Raw genomic sequence first — 20,667 nt, 5'->3', positions numbered from 1 at the left:
TACCACGCTCAATAGAGCCGTCATACAACCCATCCCTAACGAGATGTAGAAGACAGGCCAAATTATAATCCACTAAGCCCAGGACACCCAACCCACGCTGGAGCCACGGGTTTTTCAGGCTCAACAATGCAATTCTGGGCTTCTCGGCCGCCCTTATAAGACATGAAAGCAATTTTTCCAAGGCACGAACATCCATTCGCTTTAACAAAAAGGGGCGAAGTCTGCAGCACATAAAGCCATTGGGGAAACAAAATCACGTTAACGAGATCCCTCCCAGCGATAATGGAAAATTGTGCTACACCACCAGTTCATCTTTAATATAGGTTAAGAAAGGAGAATATTAAGGGTATGAAGGTGGTCTAGGTTGTGTGATGACAATCCCCAAACATCGAAGTGAACCCCGTGTCCATTTTAAAGGAAAACGGCCCAACCCACTGTACCCAAGTCGTATCTGGAAAGACCCCAGGTCTCAGATTTATCTTGAATCAGTTTGATTCCCGAAAATTCCCCAAATATCTGAAGCTAAGGGAGCACATAAAAAAAAAAGTCCAAAGGAGCCCAGCACGATGCCGTGAATCCCATCCCCTCTGCCGGCTCTAGAGCTAAACGAAATAAGAAAAGGGGACAGAGGGCAGCCCCGTCTCGTGGACCTATGAACAGCAAAGGCTGGTGAAAGAAATCCCCATTAACTGTGAACGTGGCCAAAGGATTAGCATACAAAAAAAATGAATCCCATCCAAACAATGAAGCCCATCCAAAAAATGAAGCCCATCCAAAAAATGAATCCCATCCAAACAATGAAGCCCATCCAAACAATGAAGCCCATCCAAAAAATGAATCCCATCCAAACAATGAAGCCCATCCAAACAATGAAGCCCATCCAAAAAATGAATCCCATCCAAACAATGAAGCCCATCCAAACAATGAAGCCCATCCAAAAAATGAAGCCCATCCAAAAAATGAATCCCATCCAAACAATGAATCCCATGCAAACAATGAAGCCCATCCAAACAATGAATCCCATGCAAACAATGAATCCCATCCAAACAATGAATCCCATCCAAAAAATGAATCCCATCCAAACAATGAAGCCCATCCAAAAAATGAATCCCATGCAAACAATGAATCCCATGCAAACAATGAATCCCATGCAAACAATGAATCCCATCCAAACAATGAATCCCATGCAAACAATGAAGCCCATCCAAAAAATGAATCCCATCCAAACAATGAATCCCATCCAAACAATGAAGCCCATCCAAACAATGAATCCCATCCAAAAAATGAATCCCATCCAAACAATGAATCCCATGCAAACAATGAATCCCATCCAAACAATGAATCCCATCCAAACAATGAAGCCCATCCAAGCTCCACTGCGTCGGATGCCTCTCTCTGCATCAACGCTGAACCGCCATTAATGGCAATAGCTTTGCTAGCACAGAGTGAAATGGCAGATGACAACTTGCGAACACTCGCCGACAAAGCCTACCTGCCCCGGCCCAATGTAATCTGGCAACACCAAGGCCCAATCTATCGGCCATAATCTTTGCTAACAACTTCTGATCAACATTTAACCAGGAAATAGGCTGATAGGACACCACAGAAGCAGGGTCCCTTACCGGGTGTAGGGATAACCGTGAGGATCGCTTTGTTCTCTGCAGCCGGATATTGTGCGTCTTTGAGCAAATTAGCAAAGGTATGGATAAGTAAACGGGGGACTTCACTGACTAACATTTTATAAAATTCAGCCATAAGGTGGTAGAGAGCAAGAGAAATCACATCTTACTCCATGCCAGGCATCGTGTGACCTCCGCTTGACATCTATTTAATGTTTGGTACTTGCCAGGTACTTGTAGCCTGGATTGGCCACTGGGGAGAGGTACTGCAGAATATCACAGGGGAGATGGGGAGAGGTACTGCAGAGTATCACAGGGGAGACGGAGAGAGGCACTGCAGAGTATCACGAGAGAGGCACTGCAGAATATCACATGGGAGATAGGGAGAGGTACTGCAGAGCATCACAGGGAGACGGGGAGAGGTACTGCAGAGTATCACGAGAGAGGTACTGCAGAGTATCACAGGGGAGACGGGGAAGGTACTGCAGAGTATCACAGGGGAGACGGAGAGAGGCACTGCAGAGTATCACGAGAGAGGCACTGCTGCAGAGTATCACAGGGAGACGTTTGCTAGTTTACCTTGCACATATTTCAATGAAGACTGAATGTAGATTTCTCTCTGCCTTTTTATCTACAGAATTGGAGGAGAAAGGGCGTAAGAGAGTTTCATAGGAAGCCAGACACTGTTACAGATGGCTTACAGTTTTAATAAATATAATAGATAACTTTTCTGTTTTATTTAGAATTGGTATGTACATATAGGCCTCATATTCAGCGTCACTTAGCTGGGTAAGTGGCGCCGTCTGAATATCTGGGCACAGTCAGTAGCTGCCTCTTACCCAGCATAACTTTTTATCGGGCAAAGACGTTAGAGAGCTAAGCGAGGGTCAGAACAGGGGCATCCCAGCCGGGGCAGGGGGAGTGTCTGAGTAACTCAGCAGGATAAAGAGCCAATATTCAGCACTATCTGGCTTAGTCAGAAAGATAAGTCTAGGAATGCAAGCTAACTGTAAGAGAGATGAGTATATTATTCACTGGCACTGCTGCACCGCTGAATTTCTTGCCCAGATAACTTTATGTGACTACCTAAAGCAGCCAGATAGCAGCTAAATATCAGCTTTATGCATGCACAAATGAATATATCACATCATGCTACATGCATGGGGAGGGGAGGTCAATGGTTTGGACACTGTTATTAGCAGTCTGAGGGGGTCATGGATCTGTACAGCTGGACACTGAATGGCAGTGTGAGGGGTCATGGGTCAGTACAGCTGGACACTGAATGGCAGTGTGAGGGGGTCATGGGTCTGTACAGCTGGACACTGAATGGCAGTGTGAGGGGTCATGGGTCTGTACAGCTGGACATTGAATAGCAGTGTGAGGGGGTCATGGGTCAGTATGACTGGACATTGAATAGCAGTCTGAGGGGGTCATGGATCTGTACAGCTGGACACTGAATGGCAGTGTGAGGGGTCATGGGTCTCTGAATGGCAGTGTGAGGGGGTCATGGATCTGTCTTGCATGCACAGAATATCACTAGAGAAGATCATCATGATCTCACATTTTGCTTCCTGAACTTCCGTTACCGTCACGCTGAGATCAAACTTCTTGCATTCTTTGTCAGCCAGCAGGGCATTGTACACCGTCACAACCTTTATGAAAAAAAAAGGCGGAAGAGGCCATTACTGCAAGAAAGTTCAGTGAAAGTGCTGGGCTTAGACATTTCTTCCTTGCAACAATGAAAGGATCTGACTGGGATTTGCTGCCCAGAAACGTTCTCCACCTCCCTCAGCTTTGCAGGGTCCCGCAGGGCACTGTCTCTGCTGCTTTCCATCTAGCCCAGTCACGACTGCGGCAGTGCTCAGAGCTCACAGGGAGAGGCACTGCAGAGAATCACAGGGAGAGGTAATGCAGAGTATCACAGTGAGAGGCACTGCAGAGTATCATGGGAGAGGCACTGCAGAGCATCATGGGAGAGGCACTGCAGAGTATCACAGGGAGAGGTACTGCAGAGTATCACAGGGAGAGGTACTGCAGAGTATCATGGGAGAGGCATGGCAGAGTATCACAGGGAGAGGTACTGCAGAGTATCACAGTGAGAGGCACTGCAGAGTATCACAGGGAGAGGTACTGCAGAGTATCATGGGAGAGGCACTGCAGAGCATCACAGGGAGAGGTACTGCAGAGTATCACAGGGAGAGGCACTGCAGAGTATCACAAGGAGAGGTACTGCAGAGCTCGCAGCCTGGGTGCTGTGAGGGACTCTCCCCCTTCCTATCCCCTTACAGCATGATGCCTGGGGGTCTCCCCTTCCCTTCCACGTGATCCCCTCTCCTCTCACGCGAAGACCACGCCACATCCCCAGTGATATCTGGCCAGTAAGAGGAGAGCGGCACCTGATACCCCGATCCCAGCCCTGCTGCCTGCCCGGGAGATCTGCGTGGGGCAGAGTCGTCGAGGTAGTATGAAGAGGCAGACTCCAGAGGCCTGGCACTGGGAAGGAGGGGGGGGGGGAGGGACAAGGTGGGGAACGGGCTTCTACCCCAGACACCGGGACAAATGGGCTCTCGAGCGAGCCAGCCAGGCAGCCCCCAGCGCTACGGAGCAGGGGGTGAGGCTGCTGGGGGGGGGGGGCTCCCTCTGCGTGAGTCACAGGTTTTTTCATTGCATTTCAGGTGCTTGTACTGGATTATTCTCTGCTTTGCTTCCGCGCTTTGTCACGGTTTGCAGCGGGTTGCTGGTTACCGATCAGCTCTGCGAGCTCCCTCTGACCTCGTTTATCGGAAAGCTTAAATTCTCGCTTACCGTTAGCATTCCTTGTCCGGTGCCGCTCGCCTTCACTGTAAAGTCTTGATTCAGTTTGGTCTGGAAAGACATGGAAAAGTCCATTATTTTATTTATTTATTTAAAAAGTATTTATATACCGTTTTTTAAAAAAGAAATTTTATCAAAAACGGTTCACAGATTTAAAACCAAAAATAAAATAATCAAAATAAAATGGAATTTTTAAACTTTACATAAAAATTGGTAATAACTAGACAGAATGCTAGTATATAAGGTTATTAAAAATATAAAAAGTTTGGAACCATGGGCTTATTGTTTTGGGGGAAAAGGGGAAAAAGGGGGGGAAGGGGAACGGGAGGAGGAAGGGGAAGTGGGAGAAATAGAGCGTAAAAATTATATGAGATAAAGGGAAGAAGGGAGAAGGGTATGATAGTTGGAAACGTGTGAATGAGCAGGTATGTTGTAGTTATGTGCAACCCAATCAGACAGGAGGATTAAACCGAAAGCAAAGCTAGAGAGAGGGTGCTTTGTGGAGTTTAAGAAGAGCACAGGGCGTTTAACTTTGTGGACGATTAAGTCCTCGTGCGCCATTAAGTGAGCTGCATGGATGGCTCAGCTCTTCTCTGCCACGGGAGTGAAGCGATGAGGCAGAGGAGCAGGAAAGGCGTTCACCTTCCTGTCAGAGCCTCTGTGGGGGGCCCGACAGCGTGAGAAACCCAGTGAGAGATGACCCGGGTTCCCCCCTTTCACTTCTCTCTGGGACTCTCCCTGCGGCACAGCTGGGTGATTCGGTTTCATGGACGGGAAGGTGGGAGCCAGCACGCCGAGCTGCGAATGAAAGCGGATGGGGGCGCGCACGACATCGTCGTCAAACCTCGCCAGAGGATGCGTTTTCCAGATGTTGCACCTGCTGGGAGAGATTCATGCAATGTGTGCAATATAAGCAGGGGCTGGGCGACCGCCGTCTTACCTCTGCTGATCGCGATAACAAGGCATTCTCATAGTTTATCCTGTACTTGATGGGGACGCTGCGCCCGGGCAGTTCTATGGACACGTCCATGTTGATATCTTTTTGCCGGGGTGCATGGGTCAGATACTGAGCCAGCGACTGGTACACCATCACGGTGGCCTGTAACGTCCGAGAGAGAGAGTCAGGGCCACAGGCTCATCTTGAACGTTTTGGTCAAACAATTCTCATGCATATTGTGGCGTACTGATCTATAAAACATTTATAGACTGCACGTATCAATAGCTCTAGCTGGCTAACAAATAAAAAAGAAACACAACGGGCACAAAAGTGAAAGCTGGCCGTGTATGTAACTTAGCTAGATAGGACAAGGATTATAATACACACGTAACGTGTCACTGGATAGACAATCTCCCAGCACTGTAAGCTCTAGAAGGATTATATACACGTAATGTGTCACTGGACAGACAATCTCCCAGCCCTGTAAGCTCTAGAAGGATTATACACACGTAACGTGTCACTGGAGAGACAGACTCCCAGCACTGTAAGCTCTAGAAGGATTATATACATGTAACATGTCACTGGATAGACAATCTCCCAGCACTGTAAGCTCTAGAAGGATTATATACATGTAACATGTCACTGGATAGACAATCTCCCAGCACTGTAAGCTCTAGAAGGATTATATACACGTAATGTGTCACTGGACAGAATCTCCCAGCCCTGTAAGCTCTAGAAGGATTATACACACGTAACGTGTCACTGGATGGACAGACTCCCAGCACTGTAAGCTCTAGAAGGATTATATACATGTAACGTGTCACTGGATAGACAATCTCCCAGCCCTGTAAGCTCTAGAAGGATTATATACACGTAATGTGTCACTGGACAGACAATCTCCCAGCACTGTAAGCTCTAGAAGGATTATATACACGTAATGTGTCACTGGACAGACAATCTCCCAGCCCTGTAAGCTCTAGAAGGATTATACACACGTAACGTGTCACTGGAGAGACAGACTCCCAGCACTGTAAGCTCTAGAAGGATTATATACATGTAACATGTCACTGGATAGACAATCTCCCAGCACTGTAAGCTCTAGAAGGATTATATACATGTAACATGTCACTGGATAGACAATCTCCCAGCACTGTAAGCTCTAGAAGGATTATATACACGTAATGTGTCACTGGACAGAATCTCCCAGCCCTGTAAGCTCTAGAAGGATTATACACACGTAACGTGTCACTGGATGGACAGACTCCCAGCACTGTAAGCTCTAGAAGGATTATATACATGTAACGTGTCACTGGACAGACAATCTCCCAGCCCTGTAAGCTCTAGAAGGATTATATACACGTAATGTGTCACTGGACAGACAATCTCCCAGCCCTGTAAGCTCTAGAAGGATTATACACACGTAACATGTCACTGGAGAGACAGACTCCCAGCACTGTAAGCTCTAGAAGGATTATATACATGTAACACGTCACTGGATAGACAATCTCCCAGCCCTGTAAGCTCTAGAAGGATTATATACATGTAACATGTCACTGGATAGACAATCTCCCAGCACTGTAAGCTCTAGAAGGATTATACACACATAACGTGTCACTGGATAGACAGACTCCCAGCCCTGTAAGCTTAGAAGGATTATATACACGTAATGTGTCACTGGACAGAATCTCCCAGCCCTGTAAGCTCTAGAAGGATTATATAGATGTAACCGTGTCACTGGATAGACAGACTCCCAGCCCTGTAAGCTCTAGAAGGATTATATACACGCAATGTGTCACTGGAGAGACAGACTCCCAGCACTGTAAGCTCTAGAAGGATTAATCACATGTAACATGTCACTGGATAGACAGACTCCTAGCCCTGTAAGCTCTAGAAGGATTATATACATGTAACGCATCACTGGTTAGACAGACTCCCAGCACTTTAAGCTCTAGAAGGATTATATACATGTAACGCGTCACTGGATAGACAGTCTCCCAGCACTTTAAGCTCTAGAAGGATTATATACATGTAACGCATCACTGGATAGACAGACTCCCAGCACTTTAAGCTCTAGAAGGATTATATACATGTAACGCGTCACTGGATAGACAGACTCCCAGCACTGTAAGCTCTAGAACGATTAATCACAAGAAACGTGTCACTGGATAGACAATCTCCCAGCACTGTAAGCTCTAGGAGGATTATATACATGTAACATGTCACTGGATAGACAGACTCCCAGCACTGTAAGCTCTAGAAGGATTATACACATGTAACGCATCACTGGATAGACTGACTCCTAGCACTGTAAACTCTAGAAAGATTAATCACACATAACGCAGATTTCCCACACTGTAAGCTCTAGAAGGATTATACACACATAACGCATTACTGGATAGACAGATTCCCAGCACTGTAAGCTCTAGAAGGATTATACACATGTACGTCACTGGATAGACAGATTCCCAGGACTGTAAGCTCTTGAAGGACTATAAATACATAACGCATCACTGGATAGACAGACTCCCAGCACTGTAAGCTCTAGAGGGATTATACGCATGGACATCACTGGATAGACAGACTTCCAGCATTGTGAGCTCTAGAAGGATTATACACACGTAACGCATTGCTGCATAGACAGATACCCAGCACTGTAAGGTCTAGGATTGTACACACATAACGCATCACTGGATAGACAGACTTCCAGCATTGTAAACTCCCAGATTGTTAACTGGAAGAGGTCACTTTTGGGTCCTCACTCTAGTCAGTCAGATTTGTTCCAGAGCCTGTGGTGTGACAGAGGCCCCACTGATCTGTTTTTTTCTCTTTCTTTTTTCAGAAATAGGAACTTTTATGTTTTGTACATTCACTCACCTGAGTGGAGCCATATCCGCCTCCGTAATACCTCTGTTCTGTCAGCCACCTCACCAATGGGGCAGCCAAGTCAAACCTCTTTAGACGCAGGAGAGCGAGTAGAGCATAGGAGGTGGCTTCAATGCTGATTAAGTTAGAACTGGGATCAGCCCAGAACGTTCTACCTGAACAACAGAAAACACAGATAAAGAAAATAACCGCAGACTATTATTATTATTAATTCGATTTGATTGCCACAATTCCACTGAGATCATCATAGCAGCTGAGAAATAAAATAAATTTGCAGCCAAATAATAAGCTTATACCACAAATTAATATATAAAGCACACTACTAAACTTTAAAATGCATGCAATAAAAAAATTCCTCAAAAACAATAATAATTAAAGCACACCAAAAGAAAAATTAATAAAACCTGATAAACACCAGTGGGATGCTCTTCCGCAGCTACGGGTCTTGATAAGGAACGGCGGTGCGAAGAGAATGATCTAACCTAATCCTATTTAGGGAAGGGGGTAACTGAAGATCTGCGGGCAGCGCAGCTGAGGGGTTGGCTTGTAAGACTGTGAGAAGTTCTGGGGATGGACCTTTTGGGCAGCGTCTGAAATCCCGGGGCATAACTGAATCGTTCCTTTTTTTGCCCGAAGAGTAATTTAGTACTGAAGCTGCATAACGGCAACGTCCGTGATTAAAAAAAAACGCGCGCTGACAGTCAGGAAGGACCAAGATCTTTCCAGCCGAGGAAAATGCTTCCTTGACGGAGAAAAATTAGATGTGATGATGATTTCCCGTTGTCTGCCTTCGCAAGGAGCTATTAAACGTGGGGGTGAAAAAGCAGAGGAAGGCTGCTGAGTATTAAGAGTCATGGAAGATGTGCTCACGGATAGAGAAAGTGTCCATAGTTCAGGAACTGAAAACGAAAGCCCCCCCCCCCCCCCAGGCGTTCACTGCCGTCATCTCTGTGCTGGAAGGCGGGCAGGGGCCGGCACCCTCCGCGCCCCGGGTCAACGCACCTGTGGAAGCCTCCATCAGCTTCTCCTCGATGTTGGGTCGGTCCAGCAGCACCAGGGCGTAGGCAGTGATGGCCACCGCGTAGGGTTTGGTCAAGGAGGGGTACTGCTTCTCCAGGAAGTCGCCGGCTTTCTTCAGGCTGCCAGGCATGACCTAGGAAGACCCAAAGGGAGACGTGAAAAAGTGCTGACCCGGGGCACCTGACTGGGCCTCTGCATCCGAACACACCTCGGGGGAGCTGATGAAGCAAGGATCTTAAGAGCGTGAAGCTTTCAAGCTGTGGACACTGGGAGTAAAACACACAGTGCCTGCGTCTGCTTTAGGACGAGCCCGGGGGGGGTGAAAAGCACAGGGTGATTTGCTGCAGCCGTTTCTGCAGGTGGGATTTTGCTGGAAAAGCGCATGCAAAGGTTGGAAAATGCGATCCGCATGTCTGCTTTCTCCCGGAGCCCGGGAATGCCCTTCCTCAGATGCTGGGGGAGAGCAGACAGGCGATCAGCACGGGTACGACACGCATTCTCCTCCAGTCCTGAGACCAGGGGGGGGGAGGGGGTCCGGGGAATGGGGTAAGGGGGGACCGGGGACGGTGGTTATGGGGGGGGGGGGGAAGCACCCTTGCGAGATGCGGGAAGACCCTGGCGCCAGCAGGATGCGGGGAGGTGCGCAGGTGAAGGGCCGGGAATTACTTACATTAACCTGCTCCTGGCAGATTTCTCTGCTTTCTGCCAGCGCGATGAGCACGAAGGCCGTCAAGGAAGCTTCCGGCTCAGCACCCTTGTAACCTCCCTGGGGGGGGAAAGCAAAACGACAAGAGACATTTCAGGCAGGCTGGGAAGGCGCCGAGCGGTGGGAGAAGGTTTTTTTGGGGGTGATAAAAATGGAAAGGTAGCCACGGTAAGAGAATTTCAGTCGGACGCCCCGACTGAAATCCAAGATGACGCGACCTTTCCCCAGCCACTCACCACCATCTCCGCGTGGATGACGGGCGCGTCCTCCTGGAACAGTCCGTCCGGTTTCTGCTTCTCCAGAATAAGCCACTTCATGGCGCCGCAGAGGACCTCCAGGTCGATGGAAATCAGGTCGTAGGCCATGGAGAAGACCTTTCCTACGTAGGCGGTCAGCCTGCCAGGGTGAGAGTGGGGTCAGGAGCGCGCCTTATCCCCCTCGCTTCGTGCCCTGCCCTGCCCCCACGTCCCAGCCCGTTCACTCAGAGTCCGCCTCTCGAACACCTTCAAAGCGGGTTAATGTTCGGGGAACCGCGCCCCCCCCCCTCCCCCCCGTCACCAGGGGGGCTCACGGTCTGAGCGACCGATTCACTAGGGGCCTTTCTCCCGCCCTGCGCCTCTGGGAAAACGCCATGGGGAGGGGGACAATGAATTGACCTCCCCCGAGGTGAGAAGCAGCAGCAGTGGGACTTTATTTACCCCCTGGCTCTGGGCAGAGGAGCAGCGTTGTCAGTGCATGTGTGGGGGGGGGGGCTGCTGCTCAGACCGGAGCCTGCGTTCTGCACCGCCAGCCTGGCTCCTCCATCCAAACTTAGCTTTGACCACCAAGCACCTGCGCTCTAGAGAAGCTATTACAAAGTTTCAGGCCGCAGCCCCAGCCCCCTCTGTAAAGCAGGCTGCCTCTTTACGTTTTAATGGCAGGCCCCCGCTTATTCTCAGCAGCTTCTCTTGCATTTCATTTCTATTTTGCGTTTTATCATTTTGCCGTGATTCTCTTGTTCCCGGCCTGGAGCCGGGAAACAGGACTCTTCTAGATAAATAAATAAAATACACCTGTGAGATACTTTTGCCCTGCTTAAATGCACGGCTGCCTTATCTTTCAAAAACCTCCTAGAGGTACGGGAGTAAAGACGCAGAGTGCACACTTGGCTGTTTCCGAGAGCTGACTTAGATGCTGGAAAACATTCCCATAGCTTTGAAAACTTCATACAGACATATACTCCCCCATAGCACCTGAAAACTTAACCCTCAGATATTTCTGAGCTTCCACATCATTAGCCTGCGCTGGAAACCCTTCAGGGCAGTCTGAGGAGCACATCAGCGTATCCCTATCACGCAGCAGCAGCACCATACATACATACATATACACATACATACATATATACATATAAATATACATACATACATAAATATACATACATATGTACACATACATACATATATACATATAAATATGCATACATACATATACATACATATATATATATACATACATATATACATACATATATACATACATACATACAAGCCTACGCAGTTAGGACATATTATACAGACCTAACCCTCAGATAGAGAGAGACATCTTATGTGCATGCTGCGGTTTCCGGATATTTCTGGGCTTCCACATCATTAGCCTGTGCTGGAAACCCTTCAGGGCAGTCTGAGGAGCACATCAGCATATCCCTATCACGCAGCAGCACCGTACATACAAGCCTACGCAGATAGGACATATCATACAGACATTACCAGGTGCTTGATGCCCGTTCTTTGAAGGCTGCGTAGGAGTTGTCGGCTTTACGATAAACCAGTTGCTGCGTGTATCCTTAAAAAAATAAAAGCAGTATTATATTCAAAATTGTGCTGAGAAGGAGCTGACGGTGAGGAAGACAGGGTGTATTAGGATTAGGCAGCGAGAACCCAAGTCACTTAGATGTACGTGTCGGGGACTCAGAGCAGGCGTCATGATTTATAGCTTAGACCTGCGCATGTCTGTGTACTGTACACAGTATAAATCCTCTTCCTCAGACCCAGTTACTCAGGACTATAATGTTCGACCGGTCACCTCTGACCGTCCACACTCACCCTGGATGCCGCTGACCCTCCCTGACACTCCTGGACCTCTGCATAGTGGGAGAACCACTGTGGCTAGCTCACGTGTGCAAGACATGGAGGCTTCTCACGGGCCTCGTGACAGCCGCACGGGAGGATGACGTTAGTGTGGGCCTGGGGATTTAAACCCCCAGCCTCTCTCCTCGACACTGCCTCCTCCTCCTGCACTGCAGTGCATGCTGCTACCTCTCTCTGCCTCATCTCGTTTCCACACAGCGTCATTGCCTACCTGCCTTGCCCTGCCTCTCTGTAGGCTTGCTCTGTCCACCTGCCTGTGTCGTGGGCCCCCTGGTGTCTTGCTTGTTGTGTCCATCTGTCCGTGGCTCATTCCTGCTACTGACCTCTGCTACTGACACTGACCACTCTCTTCTGGACTGCTGCCATCCATGACTGCTACTGCTGTCTCAACTCTGTATGAGAGCTACTTGCAGGACTCTCGCCTAAATGTCTATCAGTCCCTCAGCTCCTGCTCCCAGCCTGAGAATCAGGTGATACAGGAAGGAAGGAGCTCTGCCTATCAGTCCCTCAGTGCAAGAAAACGAGGGTATAGCTGGATGCTTAGATTGGATAACGATAATTAAAGATCAGAAGCCGTCAATTCCAAAGTATTAAGGGAAAGGTAATTCAATAAACAGAGGCAGATGGTTGCACAAGGATGGTCATAAAAGTTATCGAAGAGGCCTGGGTAGTCAACCAGCAGCGACGGCAGTCAACCAGAAACCAAGAACCAGCGCTAGAGCTAAAATCCAGTGTCCACAGATGGCCGGCAAAGATACGTACAGAGCGTAATCCATCAGAGCAACGTAGGAGCCCTACAGCCACAAGTTGTACTTCTTGTACAAACAGCACAGCTCCCGTAGAGACAAACTACATATCATCTGTGCACTGATTCACGTTTTCTATCGCCTGGAGAAAAAAGATATGTTACTTTAAAAAGAGCATTACCCTGCTGGATATATTTGATGCACTCGGTTCTGCGATTCACGCCAAGCTTTTCCCACTGCCCCGTGTTGTCCAGGTAATGTGCAGTTATGACCGCCGGGGTCATGGAGATCATGTTCTGCTCCCCACAGCCGGAGGGAACTTGAATGAGGTGCTTCAGGTTAGTCCCGTCGATGGAGTTCTCAACCATCAGCGTGACCGGGCTTCCTGTTTAATGGATGGAAAAGAAATCAGATAAATTACTGCGAGCGGTGAAGCGAGCGGTTATAAATACATTTTTTTTCAAAACGATTATTGCCACAGTGAATCCTCAAAAATTCAAGAGCAATGAAAAAGGTGACGGAATGGACTGTCGGTGGAGGGGCCGGTGACAAAAACCAGAACAGAATTCAAGAAAACCCGGGCTGAGCAGCGAGGATCTCTAGCGGCAAGATGATGTGAAGACCAGGAACATCTCAGGTCTCTGGCACGAGATAGAGAGAACTGAATCAGCCTAATCCTCCTTGCCTGCTCTCGTATTCTACAAGAGAGCTAGGAAAAGAATTGCAAACAGTCCACCCATCACTCCTCCTTGGGCAGAGGCCAGGGGAGAAGTGATAAAACAAATGGGAAGAGAGAGGAAGGCACAGTTTAGCATAGGTTAGTCAAGTTCGTATCATCAGCCCAGCAGAAACCAAATGGATTGGGGTCCTGACAGGTTGGACGGGGCTGGGCACTTCCCAGAAAAGGCCTGGGGACCTAGGGATCTGAATATTAAGGCAACAGCCTCACTAGTGTTTTCGATTATTACAAAGCTAGATGCTGACGACATGTGGGGAGGAGGGGAAGGCATGGGTGCTGGATTAAATATGGGATCTTGTCCGCTCTTCTACTCTGTTTTCTCTTCCTGATTGGTTCTTTGTCATTCAAAGTGATGCGGATAAGGAGTGATATCCTACAGTCAGTCATACTGCTACTGCTAGCAGCTGAGAGATTTTCCATGGGGAGATTGACTTGGATAAGATCCTACAGGCGGTCATGCTAATAGAGCTAGCAGCTGGGAGATATCCTGGGGAGATATTGACTTGGATAAGGAGAGAGATCCTACAGGAGATCCATGCTTATAGAGCTAGCAGCTGGGAGATATCCCTGGGGCGATATTGACTTGGATAAGGAGAGAGACCCTACAGGAGGTCCATGCTTATAGAGCTAGCAGCTGGGAGATATCCCTGGGGAGAGACTGACTTGGATAAGAAGAGAGATCCTACAGGAGATCCATGCTTATAGAGCTAGCAGCTGGGAGATATCCCTGGGGAGATATTGACTTGGATAAGGAAATGAGATCCTACAGACGGTCATGCTTATAGAGCTAGCAGCTGGGAGATATCCCTGGGGAGAGATTGACTTGGATAAGGAGAGAGATCCTACAAGTGGTCATCCTTATAGAGCTAGCAGCTGGGAGATATACCTGAGGAGAGATTGACTTGGATAAGAAGAGAGATCCTACAGGAGATCCATGCTTATAGAGCTAGCAGCTGGGAGATATCCCTGGGGAGATATTGACTTGGATAAGGAAATGAGATCCTACAGACGGTCATGCTTATAGAGCTAGCAGCTGGGAGATATCCCTGGGGAGAGATTGACTTGGATAAGGAGAGAGGCCCTACAGGAGGTCCATGCTTATAGAGCTAGCAGCTGGGAGATATCCCTGGGGAGAGATTGACTTGGATAAGGAGAGAGATCCTACAGGAGGTCCATGCTTATAGAGCTAGCAGTTTGGAGAGATCCCGAGGGATGTGTCAATTGGTCTTTTTCTGCTGTAATCTGCTATGGAGCGAAACCTCCCCCGTGCTTTCTTTCAGTTAGCTAAGGGAAATTATCGGGCACTGGGATTTCTCCTGCTCCCTGCGAGGATGTAGCTGGGAGGCTCTTACCCTGCACGCTGACGATGGTCTCGGTTTCTGTTTTTGGAACGATATCTTTCAGTTGCGGTGCAGTGATTTTCTCCACTTGGACTCCATCTGAAAGAGAAGAGGACGGCACTTTAGCGAGGGTCTTAAGACACCGACGTGGTCACCAGCTTGGCTCCCGAGGATATGGATTTTAGATTTAATTTCTCGCCTGACCCTGCAGGGCTTTGTGACGCTAAGGGCCATGACCCGAGCATGCAGACAAGGAATGGCTCCCTCCTTCCAGGCCCAGTGCTAGTGTCCCATCCCCCCCACCCGAGCAGATGCAGGAGTGACGTCACCAGAAATCCAGGTGTGCACCACAAAGATTCCAGAAGATATTCTTCAGGTTTGGGCAAAACTCTTCCCATCCCTCCAGAATTTCTTCTGGGTGTCTTGTAAATAGTCTGTCGCCATTTGAAGATGTGTGCAATGCGCAGCTGTCTCTGGCCACCGTCCTGAAAAAATCAGGCGACGTCTTCTCTTTCTCCACTTGGTGTGTTTTATGCTCCCTGACTGGGCTGGGCAATTTCAAAAGGGGTTTTTTTTTTTTTCCCTAGCTAAATTCCCCAGGCCTCAAAAATTGCTCTGCGCTGAGAGCCAGGCCTGGATTTAGCTGTCAGCAACTGCCCAGGCAGCAAGAAATGTTGGAGGTCAAAGAGGAGCCTGGATCCTGGCCTGCTTAAGAGCCAAGGGCTGGCACAGCTTCCACCGTGACCCCCCCCTGCCTAGGGGGCGCCAGTTTCTTAAATCCGGTCCTGCTCTGTGACCTCCCAGCGTGCAAATCTCAGGGGCAGGACCGGGGGAGGCAGAGCACGCACGGGGCATTTCATGTGCAGGGAGTTTTCCCTTCTGAAAACGGTCCCTGCGGCTCTGGCAAACGTCCTCAGCAAATTCAAAACTGCCCCCGGGACTGAATTTTCCAAATGGATTGAACCCAGCTGACAGCACCCAGGCCCTTCCACAGCACGTGCACACCTTCAGCCCCGGCTGCAAGGACGACTTCCCTCCCCTGTGATTAGGCAGAGGGTGAAAAAAATAACATGCAGGCCCTCGCACCCACTGGGAACAAACTTTCCTTTAAACCCTGGTGTCTGTTTCTAAATTGCCTGACGAGTCTCGGCCCTTTCCTGCATCTAAACTCTCAGGCAGGTAGATCTTTAGCTCACAGCACACACCTTGTCCTTTCTCGACTGGATCCAAGGCAACAGCTTTTATTGTTTTTGATATTTTCATTCCTTCTGCCTAAAAGAAAGAGAAAGAAGAGGAATAAAAGAAAAAACACCTTCCATGGGGGCAGGGGAGATGCCTGAGAAGTGTGAGCAGGAATAGACACCAGAAGCAATCAGTGCCGCAGGACAGTGACCTCACAGTCAGTCGGGATTCCTGGATAACCACAATGTCTACGCATGAGACAGATTTCCCATATACTGCCTCAATCATATGCAAATCTATCTCATACATACTCATTGTGAATATCCTGAAATGCAGACTGGCTGGAGAATTCTCCGGGATGAGATTGGGGCTACAGCTCTAGAGATGACGGATCTTCTGGGACGAGGTAAAGGTCTACAGCTCTAGAGATGACGGATCTTCTGGGACGAGGTTAAGGTCTACAGCTCTAGAGATGGAGGATCTTCTGGGACGAGGTTAAGGTCTACAGCTCTAGAGATGGAGGATCTTCTGGGACGAGGTTAAGGTCTACAGCTCTAGAGATGGAGGATCTTCTGGGACGAGGTTAAGGTCTACAGCTCTAGAGATGGAGGATCTTCTGGGACGAGGTTAAGCTCTACAGCTCTAGACATGGAGGATCTTCTGGGACGAGGTTAAGCTGTACAGCTCTAGAAGTGGAGGATCCTCTGGACAAGGTTGGGGACTAGAGCTCTAGAGATGGAGAATCATAAGGACTACAGTTCTAGAAGTGGAGGATTCTCTGAAAGAGGTTGGGGACTAGAGCTCTAGAAAGACAATTTGCAAAGTCATTTCCCCAGTAAACTGGCCTAGCTGAAAGCTACCCTCCTCAATCCAGCTACAAATATGTATGGAGTTGTTCCAGATCCCATGTACTGTTAGACAGATTAAAGAGAGACATTTCTGGGGATGTGTTTAGGATGGGGAAGGAAAACAATACTTATATATTTGATCATTTGATTTTCAAAACTGCAGGTGCACATTTTCACCCCGCAAGCAGCCGTATGCACAAATAGGAGATACAATCAGTTTTAGTGTGCAGACTCTATGATCACTAATTGTCACCAAGGAACTACCTGAATAATTTCTCTTGGAAAATTAGTGACAGAGTGCGCAAGGTAAAAGCACCCACGTGCTTTACAAAAACCTTGGGTCATAGCACATTGGTCCCTAAAATAGTGGATCGACCCTGTCACCCGATATCCCAGACACAGGACTTCTGGGATGAAGGATGATCGCGTTGCTCAAACCTCTAGTCAATCAGGTTTTCAGCTACCCCTAATGAGTCGGCATTAGTTATCTGCAAACGTCTGCAGCCCTGGCCTTAACTTTTAGTCCTATTGGATGGATGGGCTCTGCAGCGGAGGCAGAGCCGGATTTAAGTTGCCAGTGCCTATAGGCAATGTGGGGAAGGGTTTGTCTGTATCTCCCCCTCCCCCCCCCCCCACGGGACAGAAGGCAATTCTTTTCCCATGCCAGCGCTCAAATACTTCTCCCATGGCATCCCCTCTGTGTCGTGGCACTGGTCCCACCACAGAAGCAGGAGCAGCAAGCAGAGCCGGAAAATTCAGTGCGGAGCCTCCTGCAACCTTCAGGGCGGTCACTGGCCGTGCCACTAACCTCGCCCCCCTCTTCCCTGTGGAAGGCACTGGGGGTGTCGCAGATGCCAGCGCCTGTGCCCAGTTTCCTGGCTCTGCTTGCTGAAGCTGCTTCTGGTGTGGGGCCGCTGCGTGACACAGAGGGTACGGGGGAGTGACGTTAGACGTGGCAGGACTAGAGTTACGTTCAGGAAAGGAATTAACCGTATTCAACGTGTTTTGCGGTATCGTTTTAAACGAAGGTCCAAAAAAAACCCCAACAAACGGGAAACTGATCCAATATTGCAGTATCGAGCAAGACAAGAGGATCAGTGAACACCAGGGGTTCTGTATTTAGCACAGAACAACCACCTTTCCGGTCTGCATGGGAGCAAGAAGTTGTTTTTAGTTTGGCAGGACAGCGTTTTTTCACACTCGGTGCTTTATGCCTCTATTTTCAAATGTGTCTGGCTCCATCCACATTCCCGTATGCCGTATTTATTATTTATTTTTTTAAGTCATTCCTTTTTATATATATATATTTTTTAAAAGTTATTCTTCATGTCTGATTTTTTCTGCATTAAATGCAGCGGGACAAAATCAACATGACAGCACTTTTATGGTTAATTGCTTCATGAAGATATAGTAGTAGTATATGTTATTTTATTTTTTTTTGTTTTACATTAAGCCCCTGTCTGCATGTCAGTATCTTAATGATTAGTTGTTTCAGTGCACTTCTTTTTTAACTCTAGATAGACAACCATGTGATTCTTTGTTTCAAATTTTTACTTTGTCTCAGTAACTGGTTACAATGTATTATAATATTACAATACTCAATGTTTGTCTTGAAGGTAATTGTTTAAGCATTTCTTAAGAGGCTGAACACCACCGGCAATACACATAATAGGTATATCAAAGTTGTTCAATCATATATGGATTTATATATGGGCACGTATGTAGTCATGTTTTTTTAATCTTTTGACACTTTTATATAAGGAGTATCTCTTTAGCTATTCTAGTTAACTAATTAGACCATGATAGAATGTAGGTGTCATTCAGTGTTGTCTTGCGTTAATAATTATGTTTGTGGTTTTGATTTTATATAATTTATATAATTTCAATATCTATGTTTGGTGTATATGTTTTTATTCACATTTATACGTTTTAATACGTGATTATATTTGTTTTGTTCTGTCAGCCCCTGAAGCAGCTCAAAGAGCGAAACTCGGCCTGAGTCGGGCTTCTTATGATGTTCTGTGCTAAATATTAAAGAACTCCTGGTGTTCACTGATCCTCTTGTCTTGGTCATTTTAAATGAATGCACATCCCTATCGAACAAGTCTTGTGTTGGATCCTCCAGAACCTCTCTGAGCTTCCTCAGCATCCAACTGCATTTAACAATCTTCAGCAGCAAACTTTACAAACTTACATCCTCCAGCTGGGTCAGCGTTGGGACGTTATAGCACACGCCCCAGAATCCAATGCAAGCGCCTGTCCCAGAATCCAATGCAAGCGCGTGCCCCAGAATCCAATGCAAGCGCCTGTCCCAGAATCCAATGCAAGCGCGTGCCCCAGAATCCAATGCAAGCGCCTGTCCCAGAATCCAATGCAAGCGCGTGCCCCAGAATCCAATGCAAGCGCCTGTCCCAGAATCCAATGCAAGCGCCTGCCCCAGAATCCAATGCAAGCGCCTGTCCCAAAATCCAATGCAAGCGCCTGTCCCAGAATCCAATGCAAGCGCCTGCCCCAGAATCCAATGCAAGCACCTGTCCCAGAATCCAATGCAAGCGCCTGCCCCAGAATCCAATGCAAGCGCCTGCCCCAGAATCCAATGCAAGCGCCTGTCCCAAAATCCAATGCAAGCGCCTGTCCCAGAATCCAATGCAAGCGCCTGCCCCAGAATCCAATGCAAGCGCCTGCCCCAGAATCCAATGCCAGCGCGTGCCCCAGAATCCAATGCAAGCGCCTACCCCAGAATCCAATGCAAGCGCCTGCCCCAGAATCCAATGCAAGCGCCTACCCCAGAATCCAATGCAAGCACCTGCCCCAGAATCCAATGCAAGCGCCTGCCCCAGAATCCAATGCAAGCGCCTGTCCCAGAATCCAATGCAAGCGCCTGTCCCAGAATCCAATGCAAGCGCCTGCCCCAGAATCCAATGCCAGCGCCTGCCCCAGAATCCAATGCAAGCGCCTGCCCCAGAATCCAATGCCAGCGCGTGCCCCAGAATCCAATGCAAGCGCCTGCCCCAGAATCCAATGCAAGCGCCTGCCCCAGAATCCAATGCAAGCACCTGCCCCAGAATCCAATGCAAGCGCCTGCCCCAGAATCCAATGCCAGCGCGTGCCCCAGAATCCAATGCAAGCGCCTGCCCCAGAATCCAATGCAAGCGCCTACCCCAGAATACCTGTCGCATCATTTCTAATACTTGGGCTACTTACCACAACCTTCAGCGGTTTCTTCACACCATCACTAAGTAAACTACCATACACCGCAGCCTTCACTTCAATTTCATGGGTCCCTAGATGCAGAGGGACGATGATATAAGGTATAACACGGGAGGATTGCTGTTTCATGTCGAATTCTTGCCTAAATTTTTTTCTTGCAGTGGAAGCACTACAGAAGGCTTCATTGTACATCAAATCCACTCGAACCTGCAGAGAAAACGGAGAGAGAGAGAAAGTGAGAATTGTTAGACAAGAACTCTGCAGACGAAAGACCTTTAAGGTGGGTGTGGTGCAATCCAAAGAGAAATCCGATTCCCACAAGGAAACTAAGTGAGATCAATCCCGGTAAAAGCTGAACCTATTGAAAACACCTTCTCTTAGTTACTGCAAATAAACTGGCGATCTGCTCTACAGACTGAATCTGGGATTAAATAGTTAGAAAGGCAGGCAAAAAACAGAGGTTTGTGTGTTTCCATCAAGCCCTCATCCTGTACATA

The 20,667-nt window shown here is 48.1% G+C and overlaps 1 protein-coding gene across 1 annotated transcript in view; it reads right to left on the bottom strand.

Moving 5' to 3' along the window:
- LOC115082145 (A.superbus venom factor 1-like) overlaps window positions 1-20,667 on the bottom strand; it is a 46,351-nt gene that overhangs the window by 10,278 nt on the left and 15,406 nt on the right. Inside the window, exons 12-24 of the mRNA XM_029586404.1 lie at window positions 20,165-20,377; window positions 16,136-16,202; window positions 14,943-15,029; window positions 13,033-13,236; window positions 11,725-11,800; window positions 10,216-10,375; window positions 9,944-10,039; window positions 9,256-9,406; window positions 8,245-8,408; window positions 5,374-5,532; window positions 4,425-4,484; window positions 3,181-3,271; window positions 2,199-2,250 (exon numbers count right to left, since the gene is read on the bottom strand). Coding sequence (XP_029442264.1) covers window positions 2,199-2,250; window positions 3,181-3,271; window positions 4,425-4,484; window positions 5,374-5,532; window positions 8,245-8,408; window positions 9,256-9,406; window positions 9,944-10,039; window positions 10,216-10,375; window positions 11,725-11,800; window positions 13,033-13,236; window positions 14,943-15,029; window positions 16,136-16,202; window positions 20,165-20,377 — 1,580 coding nt within the window. The remainder of the gene's footprint in view (window positions 1-2,198; window positions 2,251-3,180; window positions 3,272-4,424; window positions 4,485-5,373; window positions 5,533-8,244; window positions 8,409-9,255; window positions 9,407-9,943; window positions 10,040-10,215; window positions 10,376-11,724; window positions 11,801-13,032; window positions 13,237-14,942; window positions 15,030-16,135; window positions 16,203-20,164; window positions 20,378-20,667) is intronic.

Source organism: Rhinatrema bivittatum, unplaced genomic scaffold (genome assembly GCF_901001135.1).
Source record: "Rhinatrema bivittatum unplaced genomic scaffold, aRhiBiv1.1, whole genome shotgun sequence".
NCBI classification, from domain to species: domain Eukaryota; kingdom Metazoa; phylum Chordata; class Amphibia; order Gymnophiona; family Rhinatrematidae; genus Rhinatrema; species Rhinatrema bivittatum.
The sequence above is the reverse complement of the archived record's forward strand: the minus strand, read 5'-3'. Positions and strand labels throughout refer to the sequence as shown.